This window comes from Chrysemys picta, chromosome 8 (genome assembly GCF_011386835.1).
Source record: "Chrysemys picta bellii isolate R12L10 chromosome 8, ASM1138683v2, whole genome shotgun sequence".
NCBI classification, from domain to species: domain Eukaryota; kingdom Metazoa; phylum Chordata; order Testudines; family Emydidae; genus Chrysemys; species Chrysemys picta.
This window is the reverse complement of record NC_088798.1, coordinates 101065698-101089756: the sequence shown is the minus strand read 5'-3', so window position 1 is coordinate 101089756 and position 24059 is coordinate 101065698. Positions and strand designations below refer to the sequence as shown.

The window sequence follows — 24059 nt, the reverse complement described above, 5'->3', positions numbered from 1 at the left end:
GAGTCATCTGCAGTTAGTCTCCCAGTCATGAGTGTGAATTAGATAGGTTAGAGAGTCGGTAAGAAGGTATGAACAGGAAATATTCCCCTACAAGGTTAACAATGGAGACTCCGTCGTGCTACATTAACAAACATATTTAAAGAAGCAAAATGTTTTGGGTTAATTTCAGACCAGCATTATTAATCCCTATGTTCAGAGCTTGAAATAGATTTTGTGGCTGATGTCCATAAATGATGTCATTCATGGTTCATTGGTCGAATTAATCTGATGTAAAATAACTAAATTGAAAATCAGTAGGTTGAGATCTTGTTGAGTTCTGGCAGAGAGCTAAGCAGGCAATCGCAGGCTTATTAATGAAAAAAGAGAAGGATGGAAATTGAAAAATTAAAGCAGTAGGAAGTAACAGACTGAACATTAAATTTGATAACTTGCATCAAATAAAAAAAATACTTGTTCCCTTTTTACCATCAATTCCATCAAATTCTCCCCAAGTTATCTAAAAAAGCTCCACTGGATTTAGCTTTCTCCAAAGGGGGCAATTTCAGACCAGGTGAATTCTCCATGGGCTTCAGTGGTGTTCAAACTTCTTCTGCTAATAGCCAGATTCATGCCACAGGGGCTACCCAGGTTTATTTGCCCCTGAAGGGGGTAAATCTATCTGGACCAGGGTTACAGTGGGGCAAGCTATCTGCAACCTCTGCTCCAATAAGGAACCTGGACCCCACTGGTGCATCCCCAAAAGTGGTAGCTCTGGAGGGGTAAGGCCAGCCTGGCAGGCAGAGGTGCTGATTCAGAGCTTCTCCTAGGCAGATTCTGTTGCTGGACCGTATTTTAAACCTGCTCTCTCCAGCAGAACTCTGGAAAAGGAAGCTGCCACCCATCCAGGGAATGAAGCTCTCTCTTTAGCAAGGAACAGAGGGTCCTGTGGCACCTTTAAGACTAACAGAAGTATTGGAGCATAAGCTTTCGTGGGTGAATGCCCACTTGCGTCCGATGAAGTGGGCATTCACCCACGAAAGCTTATGCTCCAATACTTCTGTTAGTCTTAAAGGTGCCACAGGACCCTCTGTTGCTTTTTACAGATTCAGACTAACACGGCTACCCCTCTGATACCTTTAGCAAGGATGTCCCTCAAGTCCAAAAGGGAAGGGGGAATCTGCCTCTAGGTCTCAATTTCACCCATAAACATAAATACCTTCCACTGACTGTATTGAGAGGGCTGTTGGATAAATTCTATGCGAATCTTTGGTACCATAAGAATAAAAAGTACACCTCTACCTCGATATAATGCTGTCCTCGGGAGCCAAAAAATCTTACCGTGTTATAGGTGAAACAAGTTATATTGAACTTGCTTTGATCCACCGGAGTGCGGAGCCCCTCCTCCCCCCGGAGCACTGCTTTTTTTTTAATCCAAATTTGTGTTATATCGGGTCGCGTTATATCGGGGTAGAAGTGTATGACATTTTGTACAAAGTAAAGATCAATTTCTATTTGATTGGGTTTAAAATTATGTACACATTGAGATTGTGTGACATGAATAATATACAGCATTGTAAACAGATAAAGCATTGTAAAAAAATGACTTTACATACTGACCTGTGTCAAATGAAAAGCAGTATTTTTGAAGGGCTAATCTGCAAATTTCATACAAAATATTTTAAGTTTATAATACACACTGCAATAGGAATTTGGAATACTATTTACTAAAGGCAGATTTTGAAGGGGTGAACATTTAATACTTTTTCCAATATAGTGGGATGTTGTAAATTGAAGAAAGGCTTTAATAAAACCCTTTTCCTGTAAACATAAATCCCAATCTTATAAAAACACCCTTTTATTAGCACTAAAAAAAAAAAGACTTTTCTACTCAACACATTCATTTCATGTCCTGGGGCCTCTACACCAAAAAACAAACAAACAAAACAAAAACAAAAACTAGCAATAAATGTAGAATCTCTAGTAAGTAGGTTATTGTATAAATAGGGAATAATTTACATAGCAGTGGGGGTCATTTGTAAACATTAAATAATTTCTGAATGAATGGATTACTCAACAAATTTCAGATACAGATAAACAGCAAAAATACAATTCTATGGTTAATATTTTTGACATATTGAAAACACAGCAGTCTTTATTTAAGATATATATCCTTAGCCACGGCAAGCCCAGTAAAGACTGCAGATACTGATTCCCATGGGAGATCAGTCTATTCACCGGAAAAGTCAGCCAGCTGCTAAGGACAATTACAAATCCAAGTTACCTTTTGCCTCTGAACAGTTTCTCAGAGTGCTCTCTGTTACAGAGGTGGTCCAGACTTTCATGTATAGCACCCTGCTTAGATGCTGGCCCTCAGTTTCTGGACAGCCTTCACTTCAAACCCTCTTCCCTTTCAGCAGGTTCTGCAGTTTCTTTCCCCCTTTTTCTCAGGCTTGATCTATACTAGCAAATTATGTTGGCATAACTACATCACTGTGGTGTGGAAAACTGTAAATGTAAACAAAATTTGTTTGTCTTAACAATTGGCTGCACAAGAAGTAGGACTGAGTGGACTTGCAAGGTCTAAAGTTTTACATTGCTTTGTTTTTGAATGCAGTTATGAAAAAAAAATTCTACATTTGTAAGTTGCACTTTCACAACAAGGAGATAGCACCACAGTACCTGTTTGAGGTGAATTGAAAAATACTATTCCTTTATCTTTTTTATAGTACAAATATTTGTAATCAAACATAATAATAAATGAGCACTGTGCACTTTGTATTCTGTGTTGTAACCGAAATCAATATATTTGAAAATGTAGAAAAACATCCCAAATATTTATAATACATTTAAATTGGTATTCTATTATTAACAGTGCAATTATAACTGTGATTAATTGCATCTATTTTTTCTAATCTTACAATTGCGATGTTTTTTTTGATCATTTGCCCTCATAAAATACTTTATAAAGCTTTTCTCTGAGGTCTTGATATTTTACATGTCATGTGATGTACTCTGCTCTGACGTCAAAGACAGCTTTCTCTTTGATTGGTAGGGCTCTCATAAAAGAATGTAGGTAAGCAGTTGCATTTGCTTTCGTTACAAAGTTAAGCTGCATAATGTACCACGAGTGATTAGATATTAGCAAGAATAATAGTAATGACAGAACAATGTAGGAGAGTTTACAAACTACACAATATATCATTTACCATATTCTATTCACATTTAGAGCTTTCATTCAGAGACAATTACAGTAATTTTCCAAGATAGTGCAAGGTATGACAGGCCCAACATTTGACAATTTTTTTTTATGTTACAGTATATTTGTTTGAATAAGTCCATGCAATTTGTGTTTTTATGTGCGTGGGTTTTATCAAACAATTCAATGCTCTTTCTTCTAAAGCAAAAATCAATACTGGCAGATAAGAAAAATCAATGTTCAGCATTCATAAGCAACCCTACAACAACAATCCTGCATATATAGCCCACAATTCATGAGCAACTCTGGTGTAATAAATAACAACAACTTTGCACATTTATAGAGCTTTATATCTCCAAAGCACTGTAGACATTAACTATTTAATCTGCACATGAATCTTAAGAAGTGGAAGGGTAAGCATTATCATCGTAACAAACTAATGTATGGAGGCTCATGGGTAAAGTTCCCGGACTACGTACTACAGAAACTTGTCATTCTAGAAAAGGCTTTGGGGCTCTGCTCAGATTTTTTTCATATCCAATGCAGCCTATATTGTGGGTGGATGGGGTGTGTCCTGCTGCAATCTGAACTGTCACTACCATACTTTTTGTTTGCTAATATTAAATATTAGCAATATAAATAATACATGTTTTCCTGTGGATTTTCCAAACTTTCTGCAAAATTTGACAATATTTCCTACAGCAATCCAGGGGCCTTACTTATGACAAATGGCGATCTGTGACTGTGGTGTGATGGGGTAGAACATTCATAAATAAGGGATCATGCTTCCCTTCCCCAAGCTTCTTCCCAAGTTTTATCATAAACAGAAAGAAAAGGTTGTTTCTAACTTATCTGCAAAACTCAAACACTGTCCTTTGGAACAAGAATAAATGAGAAGTAGTTGTAGTTTAGCTGGTTGGCTGCTCTCAGCAAAGAAAAGGAAAGACAAAGAAAAAAAAAGATACAGCATAATGGTGCCCTATCACTTATCTCGGTCCTCCGGTCCTTCAGTTGCTGGTTGGTCTTTGTAGAGAACAGGCAATAAAACAGTAAGCAAGTACAATTATCTCAGTGACGCACTGAAAAATATACCAACGCTGAGTGCGCTCAGGTAAGCAATGTTATTTTTCAGTTCCCTGTGGGACAGTTTTTCTAAATATCACCTTCAAAAAGATCTATTTTCTGAATCAAAATAACCACAACACAGCATAAAACTAATTGGGGAAAAAATGATGCTATTACTAGAGCCACAGCTAATTACCATTTCCCAGGTTTGATTGTGTTACAACATATCAAAATACAGACTTACTTAGTCAAACTTTGATAAACATCACCATGTAAATCACTTAGCCTTAAACTGGGGATTGTGAAAGAAACAAACACTCCCTCAACTTGGTCAGGCCACTAGTCAGGTGTCCAGTACAGGAAGAAATTACCCCCAGAGGAATGCTTGGATTCATGCCAATATCTTATTAGCATTTAGCACTACTGGCAGAGCATAAAAGCAAGCAACAGAAACGCGCAGACTTGCAAAGAGACAAAGAGGAGATTAAAGCGACAGTGTCAAGGTATACAGGTTCCACGTTCAACACATATTAAAAACAAAAGGTAAGTGTTTGTATAATACAGGAAACTCTAGTAACAAGGCAGTTACAGCCCATACTTCTTATCTGGGTAACCTTTCAGAAATGCTCAAACAACAGTGGGTTTGCTGTGATCAAAGATGTGTATATAACACTCTGACCTCCACCATCAGTCCTTGAAAGCAGCCTCGTCACTGGCATTCTTGCTATTATTACTCTCTCTCTTTCCTGAATTCCCTTTCAGATCCAACCGAAACCAAACAATTACCACGTGAATCAGCAGTGGTACAAAACATATACAGTTTCACTCCTCTGGTAGCCAGGTTTCACAGCCTTTTTTGCCACGGGACCCTAACTAACCAGAAACCAAGGTTTTCTAGTGTATTACCCGGAGATATTTGAGAGAGAGAGAGAGATTGGGATTAGTTCACTCATGAATAAATATAGCAGTCAACGTCTCCCTGGTCAGTCTAACCCTGTGATGTGGAATTTAGAGGGACAGATGTTTCATCTGGTAAACTTGTCCAGATCTTTCAATAAAATAATAATAATAAATTAGTGAGGCATTCGTACTGGCTTCTCTCCATAACAATGGTCAGTACTACTGGAGAATACTGAGCTAACAGCTTGACTTTTATGAGTACGGAAGTATGTATAATATATCACTCTGGGATGATGATCTAACTAGCAATCACAAATTACATGGGTCCAATAAAACAATTTCAAAGCCCTGGTCACATTAACATGGTTGTTGCTCCTTTGCCAATTCTTTTTGTCCTTTCTGTGTTTCCCAGAAGAACTTTCCTTCTTATGAGAGGCATTCACAGGAGAAGCAGGCTGAAATCCTGTAAAGTGTCATGTCAAAAATGCAATGTAGATATGTAAATATCTCCTAAGTTGCTATTTACCGTGTTTTGTGTATATTTGAACCAATTAACACACAGGAAGACTTTCAAACCCATCTCTTTTAGGTATTCTTCAGTCAGTGATCTGCTACAACTGTCTGCTACCCCTTGCCTTTGTTTGTACCAGGTCTGCCCAATTTAGATGGTAAACTCCTTGGGGCAGAGACTTATCTAATCTATGTGCTTTGTAAAACATTATGCAGGCATATGATGCCATATATTGTAGGTAAGAAGTCTCAGGACCATATCCTTAGCTTGTGTAAATGAATATTCTTCCATCAAGGTCAATTTTATACATTATTACCAACTTACTGTAGTGGCTTACAAAGAAAACACAACAGCATTATTGGGTGTTGCTGTGGGTGGTTTGAAAGTTAGTCACATTATGCATGGGGGGGGGGGAGGAATAGCGCAGTGGTTTGCGCATCGGCCTGCTAAACCCAAGGTTGTGAGTTCAATTCTTGAGGGGGCCACTTAAGGATCTGGGGCAAAATCAGTACTTGGTCCTGCTAGTGAAGGCAGGGAGCTGGACTTGATGATCTTTCAAGGTCCCTTCCAGTTCTAGAAAATAGGATATCTCCATTAATTTATTTGTTTTTATTTATAATTTATACAGTTGTATCTATTATACACATACACACAGTATATGTTTTAAACAAACAATTTAATACTATACACAGCAATGATGATTGTGAAGCTTGGTTGAGCTGGTGAAGTCAGAGGGTGGACGAGGGTGGGATATTTTCCAGGGAATGCCTTGCTGCTAAATGATGAACTAGCACTCGGCTGAGCCCTCCAGGGTTAACACATGGCTGTTAATGTAGCCTCACACTCTACAAGGCAGCACAAATGGAGGGAGAGGAGACAGCATGGCAGACAGAGACACACACCGTGTGTGTGTGTGTGTGAGAGAGAGAGATGCGCATTGCCCCTTTAAGTTCACTGACTCCACTCTAAGTACATTGCTTTTTAAGTAGATCAGCAAGTTGAGACAGCAACTGCTGCTAGCAAGTTCCCTCTCTCCTGAACCCTGTTGTGTTGTTCCCCTGCTCTAGAGAGATGGGGTAAGTGGGGGGCAGAGGGGAGGGGGACACCCTGACATTAGCCCCCTCTTTTATCCCCCGACCTGCACAGCAAGCAGGAGGCTCCCGGGAGCAGCTCCAGGGCAGAGGGCAGGAGCAGCACATGGCAGTGGGGGGAGGGATAGCTGCAATTGCTAGCCTGCTGGGTGGCTGCTGCACAGGGAACTTAGGGGAGCGGGGAGCTGATGGGGGGCTGCAGGCCCACCCTGGTTCCAAGCCCCCACCAGCCAGCTGCAACGGGCTGCTCTTTCTGCAAGCAGTGGACAAAGCAGGCGACTGCCAAACATTATAAAGGAGCACTGCGCAACTTTAAACGAGCATGTTCTCTAATTGATCAGCAATGTAACAACAAAACAACAATAATTAGGATGACTAAGTGAGGAGTTACTGTACAATCATTGTGATGCTGTGTTATTTCATATCCGGCTACTTTATATATACAGATAGATAGGGCCCAGTTCTCAGCCACACTGGATTTACACTGGTGTAACTACACTGAGTCTATTGGAGTTGCTCCTGATTTATATGGGCATAAATGAAACAGATATCATACATGCAGTATTCTGTATGGTGTTGTAACCGTGTTAGTCCCAGGATATTAGAGAGAAGGTGGGTGAGGTAATATCTTTTATTGGACCAACTTATGTTAGTGAGAGAGACTAGCTTTCAAACTCTCTGTAAGCTCAAAAGCTTGTCTCTTTCACCAACAGAAGTTGGTCCAATAAAAGATATTACCTCACTCACCTTGTCTCTCTAATACAATATTCTGGTCAGGCACAGCCAAAGGAACACAAAGTCTCAAAATACAGAGAGCGAGGGCCAAATTCTCTATTGTCCATTGGGTCAACAGATTTAAGTCCTCAAAGAATTTGGCTAGATACTTTCTTCACTGATATTTCTACCCTCTGAGGAAATTAGCTAGCTGGAGATTTTGAGAGCAAGAGCTATTCTGTGACACCCCCCCCCCCCCCCCACCGTGCATCAATAGGAATGTTCACAGTACTACAAAACTTGCTGGAAAATGTTTGAAGACTTTTTCAAAGCAAGGTGGAAAAAGAATTAAAAACTGTCACCATAGCTACAGTGGTACTCAAAGTTGACCTGAAATGGCTGCAGGCAGTACAAGAATGCTAGAGAGATCACATAAACGTGGAACGGATTTCTGGACAAAAGGGACATGCAGCTTCCATTTTGTACCGTTCCTTCTGGGCCACTTTAACCAAGTTGTCTGATTGCTTCTGAGACAACAAATATTGGAAATAGCCCAGGAACTATTTTGCTCAACATGTATTTTATTTATACCCGTGATATACAAGTGCTTCAATTTCTTCTGAGGTGTGACATGCAGTTGCATAATATGTAAAATTTCCTGGTAGCATAAGCACTACATACAACCATGCACTTAATCTTACAAGCTTCATTTTATGCTCTAAATTGCAGGTTTAAAATACTACTTTGTCCACTTTAGCTTTGTATGATAAGGCAAAATATATTTCAAGAAACCCATTTTATTTGTCCGCGTTTTGTAATGCTACCAGAATTCACTTAAGTATTGGACAAAATGCTCTTCAAAGAAGGATTTTATCCTAACTGTACAAAAGAAATCGGAGAACAGATTGCAAAAGTTAAGGCCTTGATCCAGCAAACACATATGTGAGTAACGTTACTTATGTGAGTAGTCACATACGTCTTTTCCATTCTTGACAACATTCTTGAGAGATCTTTATAATTATTTGATATTTATTAAATATTGGATGTGACATAATTGTACAAAACTGAATGCCTCTAGCCGATTTTTACTGTGACGCCTAGGCACCCCCTGAAAAGTGTATTCCCCTGGAAACTCTATTTGACAATACCGCCTTGACACTTTCCACCAATACTAAAAGTTTAGCTTATTGCTCCAGGTTTATCTCTGCACAGCCATCAGCATCTCATAGCTCTGTCATGCCAGCTTGATCCCATCCTTTTGTAGGAAGCATCTTGCAATCCTCGTGAATGAAGCTTGATTATGACAAATACGTTTTACCGAGCAAGCGAATGTATCTTGGCTCAGAAGCATCAGCATTGGACAGCCAACAATCACAGAAATACTCCAAGATCACAGGATATTTCATCCTACCTTAAAGCATTCCCACCTGCATCCAGTAAAGTCACACTGATTTTTAAAGTCCCTTTACTGATGTTCAAGATTTTCTTACTCCGTTTTATTTTTCTGATTATCTTTCAATGTCTATTACAACTTGTCCTTTGGGGTGGAATTTTCAGGGGAGCTAGTCACCTAATCCCCCCTGGATTTCAAAGGGATCTGGAGGCTTAAATCCCTTTGGACTTGTCTCCTCTGCAGTGTTAGTTCAAGATATAACTTGAGTACAGCACTTAACCTGACTCCAGTCCACGCACAGAAGTCTCAGCTCCAGCAGGTCTGGGTTAAAAGTGGAGTTCTATAATACAGTGGAGACACTGCCACTTGGTGCTGCAAATCCAAACACTGCAGCTAGAGCTTTGTTTTAGAGTGTAACGCAGGGGTAGACACCCTATGGCATGCGTGCCAAAGGCGGCACGTGAGTTGATTTTCAGCGGCACTCATACTGCCCGAGTCCTGGCCACCGGTCCGGGGGGCTCGGCATTTTAATTTAATTTTAAATGAAGCTTCTTAAACATTTTAAAAACCGTATTTGCTTTACGTACAACATTAGTTTAGTTATATATTATAGACTTATAGAAAGAGACCTTCTAAAAACGTTAAAATGTATTACTGGGATGCGAAACCTTAAATTAGAGTGAATAAATGAAGACTCGACACCACTTCTGAAAGGTTGCCGACCCCTGGTGTAACGGCTCTCACTCCAGTTAGGCTAACTCAGGAGAAGTTACCTCAAGTGTAGATAACTCCAGCTGACACTGCAGCGAAGAAAGCCTTAGTTTCATCTGGAAATCCCAAAGTTCTTAAAGTACCTGCTATTTAATTGGCTCTTAATTTAATCATTCAGGGACCTGGAGCTTTCTGTAATTTTGTGACTTATCTGTGGATTACTCTTCCTAGAACCATCAAAACCTCCAACCTTAACTTACTAATAAGCACCGATTTTGCTTATTAAAACAAAGCCAGAAATTCCCTATGTTTGCTACTGCTGTTAATTGTTTATACTTAATTCATTTCTATTGTAGAAGTGTACAGCATCTGGAACATTTTCATATTTTATGAATTCAGGCTTTTATGCACCATGTTTGTTGCCTGAACAAACTTCTTCCAGAGCTAGGCAGTAGGTATGCTGCAGTGTACAATTCACCCTACGGTACCCTGTGTTCCAAAACATCTGATCTTTCTGGAACAGTTCCAACCCTGCTCTAGCCTCTGATACTATAAATGTAAATGTTATACTCGGCAACAAAAGCAAATGTAATTTAATTGTTCAAAGAATGTCTCAAGAATCTATTTTAATGTTCTCTCTTGAGTTTTCTAATTTTGGTGTCCATGGAACTTTACAGGGGCATAATACAATGTAATGACAGTGCATCCTTACCTGTGAACCAGCTGCTTACGGCTTACACAAATAGCAGTCTCATAGTCGTGAGTGACGCACACTTTATGGGGGCTGCACTTTACCTTCAAACATGGGTCTTTGGATGGATCAAGAGCTATTAAAAACAAATGTAAAAATAACCAAGTTAGGAGTTTAAGTGAAATTCTCTCATCGTTCCCAATTCAAATAAAGAACATGCAACTAGTGGGAATAAATATAGAATCATAACACTGGTAGGGACCTCGAGAGGTCATCTAGTCCAGTCCCCTGCACTCGTGGCAAGACTAAGTATCATCTAGACCGTCCTTGACAAGTGTTTGTCTAACCTGCTCTTAAAAAGCTCCAATGATGGAGACTCAACAACCTCCCTAGACAATTTATTCCAGTGCTTAGCCACCCTAATAGTTAGGAGGTTTTTCCGAATGTCCAACCTAAACCTCCCTTGCTGCAATTTAAGCCCATTGTTTCTTGTCCTATCGTCAGAGGTTAAGAAAAACATTTTTTCTTCCTCCTCCTTGTAACAACCTTTTACATACTTGAAAACTTATGTCCCTTCTCAGTCTTCTCTTTTCCAGACTAAACAAACCCATTTTTTTTCAATCTTGCCTCATAGGTCATGTTTTCTAGACCTTTAATCATTTTTGTTGCTCTTCTCTGGATTCTCTCCAATTTGTCCACACCCTTCCTGAAATGTGGCGCCCAGAACTGGACTCAAACTAGAATGTTAATGAGTGGGTTCTGTGACGCCCTAAGGATTCATCTCCAGCACATCATGGAAGAGGTCAGGATTTTGATTTTAGGTCTCCCAAAACATAATGGCAAGGTTGCATCTCCAACTAACTTAAAATATTTTTATATCTGTTTTTATTTGGACTTTAATTTTATTACTTCTTCCTCCCAAAGATTTCCCCTAATTCCTGCCTAGCATCCCTTTCCTTCCCACATGTATTGCTTATTTGAAAAAAAATTGTTTTCATTTTGGAACTCCATGTAAGGCGTTTATGTCAAGTTACCCTGGCTGCTTTTCCCATCGTTGGTTGATGCCCAGGGAAGTTTTAAAAAAAGACATTACTTTTTACAAAAAGATGGAGTCATTTTTAAGTTCCAATTCAATTACCACTGACGTTCTCCACATGGCAACAAATGTATTTCTAACAACTAGAGGGTTCTTTTGCTCTCCTGCCGTGCCGAAGTATTGCAGCTGTTCTGCGTTGGTTTAAGCAGACAGAGCAGCAAGAGCTCACCACATTAACACCCATTACAGATTTGTGACGGGCAATTGAGCACAACCAGTGCATATGTATTTAGAGGAATACAAGGCGCTGGAAGTCTTAAAAACAAAAAACAAATGTAAACAGTTTTTGCTCCTAAATCGATTAAACTGTATTAAACTGATAGAAAAGGTCATAAGTTTCCCATACCATTAACATCTAATGAGTTTCCATTAGGCATATATATATACACACACACACACACACACACACACGGTTCTATTGTATTGTCTATGTCTACCTTGTATGCTTCTGCAAGCAAGGATCATGAACTAAATTGAACCCAAATGGTAGGGATAAACTTGGCTTTATGGATAAAATCCTGCTGATTTTACTCAAGGAAATCAAGAGTAGTTTGGCATGAGTAAGAGGAACAGGATTTGGGTCATTATGAAGTATATGGCACTGAACACAGAGTGAGTGCTCAACAAATAACAATGGTACTGAAGAATTTGATCTGTATTACTCATCTTTGCAAGGTACAATTACCTCTCTGCACGTGAATTCTGAAATCTAGGATAAAAATTGGTGCAGCTGTAAAGTGACTAAATCCTAAAACAGTGTCACATTATAACCTATTTTAATAAAAAGTAAACAAAATGTTTAAATACTCTTCACACACAAAAATAGAGGAACCCAGTATGGGAATCAAGTATCAGAGGGGTAGCCATGTTAGTCTGTATCCACAAAAACAACGAGGGGTCTGGTGGCACCTTAAAGACTAACAAATTTATTTGGGCTTAAGCTTTCGTGGGTAAAAAAAATCCCACTTCTTCAGATGCATGGAGTGAAAATTACAGATACAGGCATAAATATACTTATACCAAATAAATCTGTTAGTCTTTAAGGTGCCACAGGACTCCTCGTTGTCAGGATGGCAATGGTGCAGCAGAACTTTCATATATATAGAAAGCATGTATAGTTTGAATGCTCTTGTGTTTAAAGACTTCAATGGGGCCAGAATTTCACTCCTGGATTCTATTTCAGTTACAGATTCATAACTTCTCTGTGTCTCAATATTTTCCTCTCTCAAATGGGAATAATAATAATAAAAGGGGCAATCTATATTGGGTACAAGAGATCAAAAATGTAATTCCAAAGAGTTCAGAATGTTAAAACGTTAAAGAAATTTGCAAGTTTATGCTAATGCTATGCAATACAATCCCTAGAGACAGGGCACAAAATAAGAAATACTTTCTCAAATATACCAATCAAAGATCATGGTTTGTGAATCAGGATTCTACATCACTAGGAGCAGATGCTCATCATCTGCAGAAGAAAAGGCCTTTGGGAATAGGGTGACCAGATGTCCTGATTTTATAGGGACAGTCCCGATTTGGGGGTCTTTTTCTTATATATACTCCTATTACCCCCCACTCCTTGTCCCAATTTTTCACACTTGCTGTCTGGTCACCCTATTTGGGAATAAGATGAAATATAAAACCCATATTTGACATCACAGTTCTTTGTGTTCTACAGCAATAAGTGTGAAGTCTTTGAAATTAACCAAAATTATAAATACATAAATGAAAGGAGGGAAGGACAGGTAAAAAGTAATTTTTTAAAATAAAAATCTGAGGTCAGTTTTATTACAAAAATAAAATTCCTGAAGCATTCAAGGGAAACTTCAATATTCTGAAACAAATGTTTTTCCTGTGAAAAATGTTGAATGTTTGACTTTTCATTCCAATTCATGATGATTCCCCACATCATTCCCTCACCCCCCTTCAAAACTTTTGCTGGAAGGAAATTCCATTTTCTGGCCAGTTCTACTGTGGATCTAACCCTGAAGTCTCTCGCTATCTGACAGCGCAAGAAAGGAGAGCTCTCTGGGACAGCCCAGGGAGTGATGAGGGCATGGCTAGCGAGTCCAGTACCTGTATAGATTCAACAGCCACAAAACTTCTGTGGGAGAGTCAAGCAGCATTGGGCCTTAGCTCGCTGGCTCTAAAGGTTAGCTGCATAAAAGTGCCAAGGTGCAGTGCTTCCATCCATGGGTGATGTTTTCATCCCCGACACAATGCCAATTTATTCAAACTGTGAGCATGGAACCAGAATTCCAGCCATCGTCATTGAAAAGCAAAGTGCGTACACAGGTGTCATTTCATTTTCATCTGACCTTTTATTATTTATTCATAGTAATTTATGCACCTTATTAAATCTATAAATCCTTTGTGGTTCCCTCTTAGAGATATCAAACTAATTGGGAAATAAACAGTAGTGATTGCATCAAGCCATTAACAACCTCCCAACAGTATGTTAGCATCTCTTTTTTACAGGGCACCAATATGAAAATAATGATGGCAGTTACATTCTGAGTGTCCTCCCCCACTAGTCAGAGAAGAGAAGAACACCACAAATTATTCTCTCTCCTCCCCCAATACTTGTCACCAAGAGCTCCAGGTTAACAATATAAATCATCCTTGGACAAAGAGCTAACAATAGTGCTTGAGACACTTTTCCTTTCCATTTCGTGTTTTTACGTATTACTACTATAAAGGAAGACGTATTACTGATAGGAAATAGTGGGGTTCAGACAGTAGCAATACATGCAGAGGGTTGCAATATTAGACTATACTGTAGATCAGGGATCATGTTAATCAGAGCAAATTTATTTTTCACAGACTCTGCAGCAAAATCTCTTGCAGCAATGGCTGTGCAGTTCTGCAAAACGTGTACAACTAGTTCACAAGTGCAAATTTATGACCTTGATGTTGTTTTCATGACCATTCTTTTGGGAAGAGTTCAAATTCCAAACCCACACATATTTAGTAAAGCTTATATAAAAAAAGCCAGGCAATCAAAAAGAAAATGACATGTAAACACATTTGGTTTCAAAAATTGCCATACAATAAGTGCTATGATCACTCCAAAAACAAAAAGACTTTTGAAAAATGAAATGTCAAGAGCAGTTGCCTCACACAATCCTCTTGGAACTGTTCTCAGCATAAGAGAAAACAAGACCATCTGGTGAGAAAAGCGATGATGAACTGGAAAATGGGACCTGCAGTGTATAATGCAAAGATTCTAGTTCATTTTGTTTCACAATAGAGCATGGTAATAAAACATTTATTTTAAAGGAGACACTCAAATGTAGTTCTGTATTTTATATATTATTTGTCTCCAGCAAAGATCTTGGTTCTGTATAAACACAGAGGAAGGCACAGTCCCTGACTGTACAAGCAAGCAGATGGGGTGGGGTCAGAATGGAAGCCTGTGAAAAGCTGAGTTAGGGCAAAGCAGAAGACTACCACTGATTATGCTGCTAGGCATGAAATCATTATAACGCCTAAGGCTGAACTTCAGACTGAGGAGGCAAGGTCTCAAGTCATTCCCTACACTCTCAATCACAGCAGCCCTGCAACTGGTCAAAGAGCAGGGTGAAACAGGCAGCTCACTACTGACTCCAATAGGCAATGGATGCGCTAGATTTTTCCATGTGGGGGAGGTCAACATGAAACTGGCAGCTTCCAGAATCAGTTCCCCACAATCATACAATGAATTATGGGCCTTGACCCAGCACCCACTGAGAAAACAAGACACCTATCCTATTCGGCCATCACTTGACTAGGAAAAAGTGGTTTTTGACATTTATTAAGATCCTAGTGTAGGCAGAGAAGTTCTAGTTTTAACACTTGTTAGCTGGTTGACGTAACCCCCAAGCTACCCTTTAGGCTTTACCTTGACCAGCTAACGTGTTAAAACTAGAACCGCCTTATCTGTGGTAGGATTTTAAGGTGTGTTAGCCAACCTGTTTTTAAAAGAGCCCATTCTTCCTAGCGTAGACATGGCCTTTGTGTTTGCTGTTGAGGACATTCAGTTTAAAACTCTGCTCTCTTCTCCCTCCGAATAGCCTGGCTCCCAGTGCAGATGAAATAAAATATAACCAAAGTGAGTTCTGAGCATATACACCTCTACCCCGATATAACGCGACCCGATATAACACGAATTCGGATATAACACGGTAAAGCAGTGCTCCGGGAGGGCGGGGCTGCACACTCCGGCGGATCAAAGCAAGTTCAATATAATGCGGTTTCACCTATAACGTGCTAAAACTTTCTGGCTCCCGAGGACAGTGTTATATTGGGGTAGAGGTGTACTAGCATTAAAGCAAAGAAAATGAGGAATCTGATTACCCTATCATTTGTGTGTGCCAAGTCACAGAGTGAGTCAATGGCAGAGGCAGGAAAAGAATGCAGAAGTCCTAAATACTAATCTCTTACTGTGCTCTAACTACCATAAAACACTGCAGTCTGTTGATACCCGTTAGACAGGAAGCTCCTTCTTCCTATTCTACTTAATCTTATGGTTCATTAAGTCATAGCATTGATTTGATAAGAAATATTTTTTGGTTAGCATGGTTGGTTGTAACCTTTGAGGCCATAGCCGTGATACTGTTAATAAACTTATGTTTACAAAATACTTCGTTTGAAAGAGCAGATTAGGAAAACCCCAAAATATCAACGGCAAGTAATTACCATTTTTTTTATTCTGCTTAAGTCGGCATAAGTCATTCTGCTTCATTAGAGAGAAAATTGCCATTACCCTCCCCCCAAGTGTTGAGGAGAGTATGTCTTCAGCTAGCATGCTCAGATATTTAACTCTCACCACGTAATTACTCATAGCCATTTGCATACAGAAATCAATTCAGCTAAAAATTAATTACCATAGGACCAAATGCTTCAAACATGTATGTGAATTATTTTCACAATGCAACAAAACAGCAACTAATCAAGTTCTCAGCATTTACTGAATCCCTGTATCGTTGTTGTGTTTTAGAGAAACCGTAATGGTTGAGCAGTGAAAGAGATCGGTATTGTGGAAAGAAACATCTATTTTCATTTATATGGGCACTTTCAAAAATGATTTCTCATAACCAACATTTGACATTGCTGAGGGCTATCCAGGCTAAAGATATTGTAAAGGACAATGTGTTGGTTTGCTTGCCAAGTAACATGATAAAGAACATGAATAATAAGTACTCCAGGGGGCATTCTATGTCAAAAAACTAAAAAGTAGGTGCCAAAAAATTAAAAATTCTGCACACGATATTTTAAATTTCTGCAAAATTCTGCAAATTTTATTTGTCAAAATAACACTATATAATCACGTCAGTTTCAGTTATTTTGGTAATTTATTTCAAAATACCTGTCAGCAAGTACATCGGCAACAACATACACACACCCAAATTCCCCAGGAGTAGAGAGTTAAAGAAACCCCTATGACAACCCCAGTACCTGTTTCTCTAGCCTCTTCCCCCCCCAGAGCCCAGTCGCAGTGCCCCTCCTTGCCCAGATACCTGCACACCCTCTCCCCCAGAGCTCAGGGATCCAGAGAGAGAAACAGCCTGATGCTCTGTCCCAGGCTTGCATGGAGTTTCCTATGTGCTGCCCTCTCCTTCCCCCAGGGCTAGCTGGGAACTGCAGCTGCCAGGAACCCTCTAGCTCCCTCCCCCAACCCTCCCGCCAGTATCTTCTATGTGCAAGCTGGTCTCTGCTGGGTCCAGCAGCCCCTAGTGGCAGCTAGCGGCACTGCAGCCCATTTCTGTGGGGGGGAAGGAAATTCTGCACGCACGTTCATTTCTACAAAATTCTGCGTTGTGCAGTGGTGCAGAATTCCCCCAGGAGGGAATAAGAGTCTGCTTGACAAACCTATAGAAATGAAGTGCAGTTATAATAGGTGAAGAGAGGATAGAAAAGACGGGACTTAATGTCAGTGAAAAGCCTGCTTAGGATAAATGTATGTTGCTGAATTTAATATAATTAATGTGTTAGTGTATAAGTATTTTATTCACTTAAATTGCCATGCAGATTAAAAAAGTTGCATGCAGTTAGTTTATTTGCAAGGTGAAGAGAATCTCCTGGGAAATGCAAAGCATCCTCAACGCCCACTGAACTCATCTGAACAGTTGTACCCCTCCAGGATCAGGCCCTTTGTGATGCACCATCATCATTCCCTGAATCCATTCAGCTAGCCACAATGTATGGACCTAGTCCTGCAAAGTGCTGAGCACTCTCACAGGCTTGCATGCCACAGAACATTTAGGCAAACTCGGGTGAAACAAAATAAAACAAATCCCTTTTACCCCTCCCAAGAAAATGTCTCAGGAAACTACAGATACAGTAAACACTACTATCAGACAGCTACTGAGACACTTACTATAATATCCGGCTGTGGTCCAATATATCATGAGAGAGGGATTACTGGTAGCTTGATTGCTAGATAGCTGTGCCTTTTGACAAGGGAAGGTTACAATTTCTCTCTCAACACCTGTTAGTAATATTTTCTTACAAAGGGACAGGATACTAGCCCTAGATATACTTGAGTACATAACGGTGTTGCTAACCTCAAGAAATAAAAAATAATGAGTCAGACCTGCAAAAAAATCATAAGATTGGCCCCACAAATCATTAGATTTTAAGAACTTTAATCCATCTTTTCATTTTTAACTCCCCTCTACGCTTCTGACTGTGTGTGTGTGATAATTTCAGGTTGAAAAGTCAATCTTTAATGTACACAAAAAATGAATGCTGCTCCGATGGAGACTCCACTTACCTCCTCCTCATCCCTAAGACAGAGGAACTGCTAACCATTTCCTATTACTGTCGTGATTCCCCTTCTCCCCCGCCTTGCTGCCCCCAGGGGCTCCTCCCTTTCTCCAGACCTGGCAGTACCACCTTCCCCTGACTCCTCCTTCCCCTGCCTGAATCCCAAGTAGAGCAGAAGTCCCAAGGCAGCATGAAGAGGGGGGTTTTGCTGCTGGGTCCAGGGCCCCAGACACAACAGCAGCTGTTCCCCAACTCCCCACTCCACTGCCTCCCACTGCCCCACAACCTCTCTCTCCTACAGAAGGCAGAGCCAGTGGCAGGGCAGATCTGTGTCCTCAGCGCTGAGGCTCTCTCACACAGTTCTGCCTGCATGCCCAGCCCTAAAAACTGTGGGAACGGAGGAGTTTCTCGCATCATCACAACAGTTCCTCCAACAGATGCCAAAATCCCACGACCTAATCCCATAATCAGTTAGTGGGAGTTGGCAACACAGCAAAACTGTCTTCCCCTACCTGTTCAGAGGGGGCTCCCTTTCCCCATCCCCAGGCTGGAGGAGCTGCCATCCAATCCCCTGTGTCGCCCACCTCATCTCTGTCTTCTGCACCCCTGTCAGCCTCCTTCCTACAACCTGCTGTCAAAATACCAGGGATTACTCCGGATTGATTCAGCTTCAAGCATCCAGGGATGTAAACACTGCAGGCTCAAAGGTTGCAGAGACCTACAGAGAACTATTAAAATTACCTGTGGCTGATAAAAAATAAAAAGTGTGAAAACACATAAAAACACTTATCCAGGATCACAGGACACCTGTGGGCGTTATCTAGATCAAAGAGAACCTCCGGGATCTGAAGGGTTGAGGAGGGCATCTATGAATGATGGCAAGAGGAAGTCATCAGGATGAGCGGGCAAAAGATGAACACTTATTTTTGGTCACGCTCAGTTTTGTGCATTCCCTCCAAAAGCATTCAGTTTCCCACTCCTTCTGCAGTCACTCTGCCACTGCTCCCAGGTACCCTGCCCTGCCTGCTTTTCAGATCTAAGGGCTTTTAACACAAGGGCTTTTAAAGGGCTTCTGCTGGAAAGCTACTGCTGATGCCATCCATTCCCTGCTGCTTCCAGGCCCAGCCGTATCAGGTCTGGGCCCAAATATGCTGCCTCACTCTTTGATGGACACCTCCTGATTGAATTTTACACCTCTCCCCCCCATGCAGTGTATTATGATTATGAATCAAAATTCATTTGAGGAAGACAGAGAGGCAGCACATTGGGTGCAAGTAGGGGTAATGCTGGTCCCAAGAGCTGCAGAGATGGGGTGAAGACTGCAGAACCAAATAGCCAGCTGATGACCTCTTGTCAAAATGGGCCAAAATCCAGTGGTAGTGACAGGATTCATGTGCAGCATATCAGCATCTCAGCTTTTATTGTAAGAGAAGTAAGATCCTAGCCCTCATGGCGGCAGAGAAAAGTTTGAAAACGAACTTTAAAGGCTCAAAATAACAAAGCACATAAAAGACTTCAAAATTATTATTATTTTTAAATCTGATGATAATTAAACCAATCTTGTGATTGTGGAATGCTTGGGGTTGGCAGTACTGTGGTGACTCTACACTGACAAATATCATTCTTCATGTAAACTCTCTTGGCCAAATTCAGCTCTCAGATTCACTGGGGTAAATCTAGAGCAATTCAATGGACGTGAATGGAGTTTCACTAGCTGTAAACGGAGATAAGCATTGGTCCAATGCCTACAGAGCATGAAGCAGAAGAACTTTAACATTTACATGTAGTTAAAGACATTCCCCATTTCAGATGAATATAGATACACATTATCAATGGCTGAGGGCAGAGAAGTTACAGAAATGTTTCATAATCCCTGGCAGTTGTGAAATATGCTTTACCTAGAGTGATAGTATGATCACAGGGAAAAACTAAGAATTAAATTCAGATTGCTGGTTTCTCAGATACCAAACTGTCTTGTAACTTTGATTAAAAGCAACTTTGAATTATAAGGGTGTGAACTAAGTGAGTGCAAAACCAAAACCAAACGGAATTGAAACAAAACTCCTCAGGATATACAATTTTCTCCTTACTCTTAAAACAAAACTTTCCCCCAAGCACATTACGTGGCTTTTCAGTAGATATTTTATATTTTTAAATCTGCACTGAAAACATACAAATAACATGAATGTTTTATTCTTAGATTTGTAAACAAAATGTATTTCAGAAGCAAAAATCTCCTCAATATTAATACTGAGCACATTATCATTTGGTAAAAATTAAACACTGAATTATCAGGTTTATGAATCTATACTTCAGCAGGAATAATAATGTTTCATTTCTAGTAAATGGCTACATGCTGTTAGCTGTGTGTCATGAGCTTTGGAAATTTATATCCCTGAAGGCCGAAAAGTCATGTGTGAGATTGCTGTGTGTGTTGACAGATTGAATGTTAGTGTTATTACAGAGGTAATAATTGCCAAGCAGTGAGCCAGTCTTCTACATCTAGAACATGCTCAGATTTAAATCTTACAATTAGACACGGTGGGAGATGAATTCTGATCTCAGTTACCACCCTACACAGAAAGAGAGGGCCCACTGCTTTCAGTGAAGTTCCTCTGGATTTACATTGAGGTCAGAGCAGAATTTGACCCAAATATTTTCATCTAACTAGAGCAAAATATATGGGATCATTTTATGCTCCATGAAATCAATACTACAATGTGGCCTTCAATCTCATTAGAAACGACATGCTCAAGGAAGAACCAACTTTTTTTCTTGCCTTTTATTTGCCCTCAGTATCTTAGATAATGCGTGGTGGTGGACAGTCTTTTTGCCTAGTAATTGAAGATGGGACGCTCCCTGTAAATCAGGGGGCTTCATTTCTCCTTATGACGCTCACTGTGCGACTTTGGGCGAGTCACTTAGCCACTGTGTGTTTAAAATGAGGACAATACTACTTACCCACTTTTATGAAGCACATTGAGATCCTCCGAAAGCTCTAAAGCATATAAGCCTAGAGTCACTATGAATGACGGTCACTGACTGATAAAGGCATTACACAAAATGGCTAAAATCTTGCAGAACTATGAGCCATGTTTATTTATCACAGCTTCTGACTGTTGCCATGGAAACACGTGCCAGCACTTCATTTCCTGTATCAGCACATAAAGACTTGTTTCCAAATTACGTTACTTTTAGTCCACACCGAGCAAAACAAAACACTAGAAAAAGACAGGAAACGTCCAAGATTGATCTGGTCCCTTATACACCTCTACCCCAATATAACGCTGTCCTCGGGAGCCAAAAAATCTTACTGCGTTATAGGTGAAACCGCGTTATATTGAACTTGCTTTGATCCGCCGGAGTGCACTGCCCCGCTCCCCCCGGAGCACTGCTTTACCACGTTATATTCAAATTCGTGTTATATAAGGGTAGAGGTGTATATGGAAACTGAGTCAGTAGGTTCAATTCTCATGAGTCAGGAAGTAATTCATCTGTCAGCTTCCAGCAAGAGTGAATTAGTAACCCTAGCTGTGATGGACAAGATCTAGTTCTCTGACACCTATGGAAATCTGGAGGAGCCTTTGGAAGTCAGTGGAGTTTCTCTGGACGTAGAACTAAATCCTACAATATGCAGAGTGCCTCCTGACAGGCCCCGCTGAACTCAATGGGAGGACAGCGCATATAGCTCATCTTAGGACACTTCCAAACCTTGAATGATGGGGCTCTGACACAGGTGTAATGGAGACGAATCTGATCTGAAGGTTCTTATGAGGTCTGGTATTTCAAAAAGCTACAGAAGGGATTTTCTTTTTATTCTTTTGTTTATTATGTAATGTATTCAGATTTAAAATAATAAAAATATGCCTATCCAAGGCTCTAGGCACCTTAGCATCATTAACATCACAAACAAAATCCCAGCAGCATTAAAGGAAGCATTTCAACAGGAATTCAGCCTGACACCTACAGAGAAGCCTTTCCACCACTTCAGCATTATAGGAAACATTTTTGCAAGATATCATTGATATTGAAAGTTAAACTTGATTTTAACTCCATGAGTCTGCTCTGAGGCACAATCCTTACATCCTCACCAGGAACTGTGTGTTCAGATCTGGCCAACCTAGGTGAAAAATGAAAAGTTTCAAAGATAGGTGACAAAAAATGAGTAGAGGACACGAAAAATGTCCCTATAAGGAGATATTTGAAACAACTGGAACTGGACTCAGGCATATGGAAATGGTAGATGGAACAGAAAAGGTGAGCCAGACACTCTTATTTACCTTGTTCTGCTATAAAACAAGAACAAGGGGACATCCAATGAAGTTAAAAGGTAACAAACTGAAAACGGATAAAAGGATTATGCATACAATCCTATACATAATTATACCTGTGAAACTCACTATCACAAGAGGTCATTAGGCTACGAGCTTAGTATGATTAAAAAAGGATTAAGTCTTTAGTTGGATAATGAGACCATCCCATTCACATCTGCATTAGACAAGATATTTTCTAGAAGGGGTATAAACCCTTATGGTTCAGGGCATAAGCTAATCACTAACTGATATGAGTAAGGAAGAAACTTCCCCTTTGGCAGACTAACAATAGCTCTGGGGTCTCTTGAACCTTCCTCTGAAGCACTGGGTACTGGGCAATGACCGAGATGGGATACTGGACTAGTATGGAACTCCTATACTCCTGTATTCCTGACTTAAAGCAAAATTACCACTGTCAATGGCAGCTGCTGAGAACGAGGCCACTTATTTAGATGGCTAACTTAAAGAAGCCTTAAGATCTCTCTTACTCAGTTTTACATGCTGAACACAGGTATTGTATACCTTAATTACAGTCATTCATGTGGCAAGATTCTTGGTATTGTCATCACATTTTAATTTTTGTGCATATAGATGCATGATCTAGGAATTTGTACAGTATAAAATAAATGAATTGTGTGTCATACTGGTTGCTAGCCTCATTTTAGATTTTTGGTAGATGTAATTTTCACCACTTTCAAGAGAAATTACTGTGCTCAGAAACGATGAAGATCCCGTGTAGATAATCGGCTAGTAATATACCTTATAGACTGGAAATTGTTGGTCAGCCAACTATAAGAGAGAATCAGTCATAGCAATCAAGGCAGTGCATTTACGGGATCTGAGGCAGAACTTAAACAGGATGTTTTTAAAATATGTGAATTGTAATTCTAGCATAAAATACCCTCAATTTACAGTTATTTAATAGAAACAAGTGTTGTGGATGTCAATGAATATCTAATAACACTACTCACTTAACATTTCAATTGATGTTTTCTAGTCTGAAACCTACAAAGATGTCTTGAAAGTTCTTAAACTAGAAAACTACTCTAGTTGATAAAATTCAGTTGCACCCTTGGGGGAGCTATACTTAATGCTGCAACTTCTAGATCAAGAGACTAAAATATCTGCCTATCCGAAACAGTGGGAGATGGGGGCTTTGGTGCACAATGTTACAGTGAAGGAGTAGGATAAACTGATAATCTAACTAGAGGGCAAAGCTGCGTTGTCAAAAAATGCACTGCATGATCAGTGGATAAAAGTCTAAAAGTGGAATAATGCCGCAGTCTCAAATCATCTAGTGGTAAAGAGGAATAATATCAAGTTAGAGAAGTACAGTACTACAGAACAATACAAAGAAAACAGAAAAATATCCATTCCTTTCATATATTAATTTTTATAAGCATTTTGAATAGATTTGTTAAGTTTTAGAGCATACAGAAGTGAACGATTGAGGACCATAAATCAGAATGTCTCCATTGGCTTTGACACCACTATACGAATTTACATCAGTTGAGGATCTGGCCCAAAGAGTCCTTGCTAAAGTTAGGCACTCTGCAACCTTCTCCTCACTGTTCCTTAGCAAATGTATCTCAAGTCCCAAACTGTAGCATCCATATGGCACCCCAGAAATTCCCCTGAGCAGAAACTGACATATG

The 24059-nt window shown here is 40.0% G+C and overlaps 1 protein-coding gene across 2 annotated transcripts in view; it reads right to left on the bottom strand.

Moving 5' to 3' along the window:
• Positions 1-24059, bottom strand: part of SPOCK1 (SPARC (osteonectin), cwcv and kazal like domains proteoglycan 1) — a 487880-nt gene that overhangs the window by 184944 nt on the left and 278877 nt on the right. For both annotated transcript variants that reach the window (XM_065555045.1, XM_065555046.1), the window contains exon 4: positions 10273-10387. In XM_065555045.1, coding sequence (XP_065411117.1) covers positions 10273-10387 — 115 coding nt within the window. The remainder of the gene's footprint in view (positions 1-10272; positions 10388-24059) is intronic.